This window comes from Cavia porcellus, unplaced genomic scaffold, assembly GCF_034190915.1.
Source record: "Cavia porcellus strain 051 isolate PalLab524CR breed Dunkin Hartley unplaced genomic scaffold, mCavPor4.1 scaffold_37, whole genome shotgun sequence".
Classification (NCBI taxonomy): domain Eukaryota; kingdom Metazoa; phylum Chordata; class Mammalia; order Rodentia; family Caviidae; genus Cavia; species Cavia porcellus.
The window spans coordinates 4501083-4505987 of record NW_026947520.1 but is presented as its reverse complement, the minus strand read 5'-3'; the positions used below and the strand labels follow the sequence as shown (position 1 = coordinate 4505987).

At 34.5% G+C, this 4905-nt stretch overlaps 1 protein-coding gene across 1 annotated transcript; it reads left to right on the top strand.

Moving 5' to 3' along the window:
• Positions 1–401: 401 nt before the first annotated feature.
• LOC134474735 (zinc finger protein 709-like) lies at positions 402–3822 on the top strand. Its single transcript, XM_063243271.1, has 3 exons — positions 402–526; positions 726–786; positions 2247–3822. Exons 1-3 carry the CDS (start codon positions 493–495, stop codon positions 3820–3822), a joined length of 1671 nt encoding a protein of 556 aa, XP_063099341.1. The 5' UTR covers positions 402–492.
• Positions 3823–4905: the final 1083 nt, after the last annotated feature.

The following is a 4905-nucleotide window of genomic DNA, read 5'->3' as shown; positions in this document are numbered from 1 at the left end:
TACTATTTCACTATTACAATAGCAGTGAGTTGCAATCTATCATCAAATTTGCTGTCTTCAAAAATGTGTACATATACAAAATTAATGACCAAGACATGGATTTAAATTTGAAGACATCAGTCTTCATTCAGCTGTTTTGTTTGGTTGTATTTGTTTAGTTTAGTTTTGTTTTATTGAGACAAGCTTTCTACATGTATATCAGCTGGATTTGAATACCCTATGGAGCCTAGAATTGCCCTGAACTCACTGAAACTATCCTGCCTCAGCCTTTTGAGTGCTGGCATTATAGATATATACCACCACACTTTGCTTTTGATTCAGATTTGTAGGACAGAATTTAAGATATCCCAAACCTGGTGTCTCAACCTTCGTGTGAGAAATATATGTGTCATCCTTTAGGAGGTGGTGACCTTTGAGGATGTGGTTGTGAACTTCAGCCATGAGGAGTGGACTTTGCTGAGTCCATCCCAAAAGAACCTCTACAGAGATGTGATGGGAGAAACCTTTAGGAACATGACTGCAATAGGTAAGGACAAAATACTTTTGTCACTCATGCTGTCAGAATGTTGTATGTTGCACATCAGTGCAGTTTCATTAAACACAATGTGAAAATATTTTTAAAAATAACTCAGACCTGGACACATTATATCATAACTCTAAACAAAATCTATTAATTTGTATGTATTATTCTAATGAGTGCTGGTATTTCTATATTTACAATTCAGGAGGACTTGGGAATATCCAGGAACCTGAAAAAGAATGCAAAATTTACTGGAGATACTTAAGGTAATTCACACTCATAAGGAGAAGGAATGTTCCTGAGTAATTAGTGAGTCAGCAGAAAAATACCGCCAAAGAAATGAGGCACCATTCAATTTATTGTCAGTAATATTCTCCGAAGACGTATAAGGAGTTATGACATTCTCCCTTCAGTTTTTCTACCCATATATACATGTGAATACAACACATTCCTCATCTAAACATTACTAAGATTGCAATAGAATTTGAAATAAAATGGAGTTCTTGTGTTTCCAAGCCATGCTCTAAAGAATCAGCCATTCTGACTAAAATTCTTAGAAGGCTGGTAGAATGTTAAGTGCACTCATTCTGAATATCAGTGTGCAGTTGTCTCTAGAAATTGATCCCCTCATACTTGTCCTGGATATATTTTTAAAAATTCAAGATGCACATAAAATAATGGTACATGCTTACTCATTTACAAAGCAGATCAAGTTATCATAGATCAGATCTTGAAGAAGCTTAGCTGTCTATCACTGGATTTGTGGAGAAGGAAAATGTTAATGGACTCTCTGTGATTGTGCATTCTTGTAAATGCAGCACACTAGGAATCAGATTTTGTAGAATGGCAAATTCAAGTTCAAACTTCACGGCTTAATGATCAGTGAAAATCTCTTAAAACACATTTTAAAAGCTATAGATTTTATGCTAATAGCTGTTGTTCATTCCCAGCATGGAAAAGAAAAAAATGTCTTATATAATGTCAAAAAATAAATAATATAATGTCATTTGCCATAAGAAATAGGTGGTTCTTTCTCCCATCAATTCGGTGAAATAGCTCAGCTATAAAACCTAAAAGTTCACAGGTTACCTTTTAGATGAGAAACCAAAATATAAATTGTGGAATGAAATGAAAGAGTTAATAGAGAAAAGTAAGAGTGACCATATGGAAAAGCGAACTGCAGGTTAAGGACAGAAGGGAGATTGTGATGGGGAAACATATCAGAATGATCTGTATGTGATACACACATGTACCCATGCCCAAAGTGAAGATAAAGATTCTGCATTTCAAAAGGTACCAAATTTTAAGATTTCCAAATGTGTACCAGTCTTTTGGGAATGGTTGTTTTCAACATGTCTTATAAGGCCATTCTGTTACTTCACGGTCAGAATTTCTTAGAAGGCATTAAAAACAGAACTTGACATTAATGCAGTCATAAAACTGAGACCCATTTCACTGTGAGTGTTTCTTTTTTTTATTTAATGTAAGAAAAGACTAAAAAAAACCAAAATAAGTAGAAATGATACCACTTTCAAAGTGAAAATAAACAGTAAGAAATCTAAAGACAATGATTACATATGCTACTCATAGAAATAGTTAATGAAATACAAAAGTGAAACATATGAAGTGGGGATTCAAACAGCGAGACTGCAAACAGTTTTATTCAAATCTCCAATAAAAACTTAGTAATCTGGTTATCAATCCCATATGTGATTTTTTTTTACAGAAATGACAAGCTAGGGAAATCCTATGGACATACATCTTGGAATCAGTGTAAAGAAGTATTCCCTTGTACTGCAGAAGGTAATGTGAATGTGAAAGAAGCAGAAACACACCACAATATTCAGATCCATGAAAAATATTGCAGTGGAGAGAAATCCTATGTATGTCAGCAATGTGGAAAAGGGTTCAGCAAATCTGGACATTGTAAGCAACATGACATAATTCACACTGGAGAGAAACCCTATGTATGTAAGAAATGTGGGAAAGCTTTTAACACACGGGGAGATTGTAAGAAACATGAAAGAATTCACACTGGAGAGAAACCCTATGTATGTAAGCAATGTGGCAAAGCTTTGAACACAAGGGGATATTTTAAGAAACATGAAAGAATTCACACTGGCGAGAAACCATATATATGTAAGCAATGTGGGAAAGCTTTTACCCGACATGATTATTGTAAGCAACATGAAAGAATTCACACTGGAGTGAAACCATATATATGTAAGCAATGTGGGAAAGCTTTTAACACACAGGCAAGTTGTAAAATACATGAAAGAATTCACACTGGAGAGAAACCCTATGTATGTAAGCAATGTGGGAAAACTTTTATCACACATGGACATTGTAAGAAACATGAAAGAATTCACACTGGAGAGAAACCCTACGTATGTAAGCAATGTGGCAAAGCTTTTACCACACAGGCAAGTTGTAAAATACATGAAAGAATTCACACTGGAGAGAAACCCTATGTATGTAAGCAATGTGGGAAAGCTTTTATCACACATGGACAGTGTAAGGCACATGAAATTATTCACACTGGAGTGAAACCATATGTATGTAAGCAATGTGGGAAAGCTTTTACCCGACATATCTATTGTAAGCAACATGAAAGAATTCACACTGGTGAGAAACCCTATGTATGTAAGCAATGTGGGAAAGCTTTTATCACACATGGACATTGTAAGGCACATGAAATAATTCACACTGGAGTGAAACCATATATATGTAAGCAATGTGGGAAAGCCTTTAACACACGGGGAGATTGTAAGAAACATGAAAGAATTCACACTGGAGAGAAACCCTATGTATGTAAGCAATGTGGCAAAGCTTTTAACACACAGGCAAGTTGTAAAATACATGAAAGACTTCACACTGGAGAGAAACCCTATGTATGTAAGCAATGTGGCAAAGCTTTTAACACACGGGGAGGTTGTAAGAAACATGAAAGAATTCACACTGGAGAGAAACCCTATGTATGTAACCAATGTGGGAAAGATTTTAACACACATGGACAGTGTAAGGAACATGAAAGAATTCACACTGGTGAGAAACCATATGTATGTAAGCAATGTGGCAAAGCTTTTAACACACGGGGAGATTGTAAGAAACATGAAAAAATTCACACTGGAGAGAAACCCTATGTATATAACCAATGTGGGAAAGCTTTTATCACACATGGACATTGTAAGAAACATGAAAGAATTCACACTGGAGAGAAACCCTATGTATGTAAGCAATGTGGGAAAGTTTTTACCCAACATGGACATTGTAAGCAACATGAAAGTTCATATTCAAGATAAAATGAGTGTATATAAGCATCATGAGAATTTTTTGACCACAATTACATATTGCATAATGCATGAAAAACTTCACACTGGGCAGAAAACTTATATATCTAAGGAATGTGGGAAAGGTTTCAGCAGAAATGCTCATTGTCCAATACATGAAAAAATTTACACTGTTGAGAAACCCTGTTTATGTGAAGAATGTGGGAAAGCTTTCACCACACATGGATTTTGTAAAATACACCAATGACTCCACACTGGTCGAGAAACCCTATGCATATAACAATGTGGCAAAGCTTTTACCACATACAGTCATTGCAAAACAGATGAAACAATTCACACTGGGATTAATCACTGGCTACGTAAGCAAGTGGAGACACTTTCAGCATCCAAATTGTAAGTGAAATACATGAAGAAACTCACACAAGAGATAAATCCTATGTGTTATGGGAATACTCTCAGCACACATGATCATTGTTACATATCTGAAAGAGCTCACTGGATCCTATATGTATTAACATGTGGAACATATGGCAATCCATGTTTGTTGTTAAATACATAGAAAAAGCAGGACTCTTCAGATAGTTTAGATCTAAGTTTATTTTAAAAATTCCAGGTAGACCTGAAAAATAATCAATACAGAAATTTGATGTCAATATTTCTTCACGAATTTTCCAGAAATGACAAATCTGAAGTGGAACTCTACTCAAGTACACATTTTGTATGGGTTTCAGTTAATCACTTATACCTCTTTAGATTTTTTAATGTGTCTTTTTGCTTCAACATGGCATCTTGTAATTGAACATGGTAAACTGAAATGGGCTTTTCACTTTCAAGTATGGATAGTGTCTAACATTTTGTTTTTAAAACTTAATTTTCATATTTTTGGTGAATTTTTATTTAAAGAAAAAACCAAAAAGTGAGGAAATAATACAGAATTTCTGAAAAATAAACAATAAGAAATCACTAGTTGATTAATTACATATTGTCATCTTAGAGATAATTGTTCAAGTTACAAAATTAAAGCATACAAAGTGATATTCAAATAATGACACTGCCAACAATTTACCTCAGTGATCCCAAAAAAACTTATTAATA

Bases quoted from the DNA above. Each gene is read 5' to 3' on its own strand.
- LOC134474735 (XM_063243271.1), top strand. From the start codon at position 493: ATGGGAGAAACCTTTAGGAACATGACTGCAATAG. The intron at 527-725 runs GTAAGGACAAAA...TTTACAATTCAG, and splicing joins TAGGAACATGACTGCAATAG to GAGGACTTGGGAATATCCAG. The intron at 787-2,246 runs GTAATTCACACT...TTTTTTTTACAG, and splicing joins ATTTACTGGAGATACTTAAG to AAATGACAAGCTAGGGAAAT.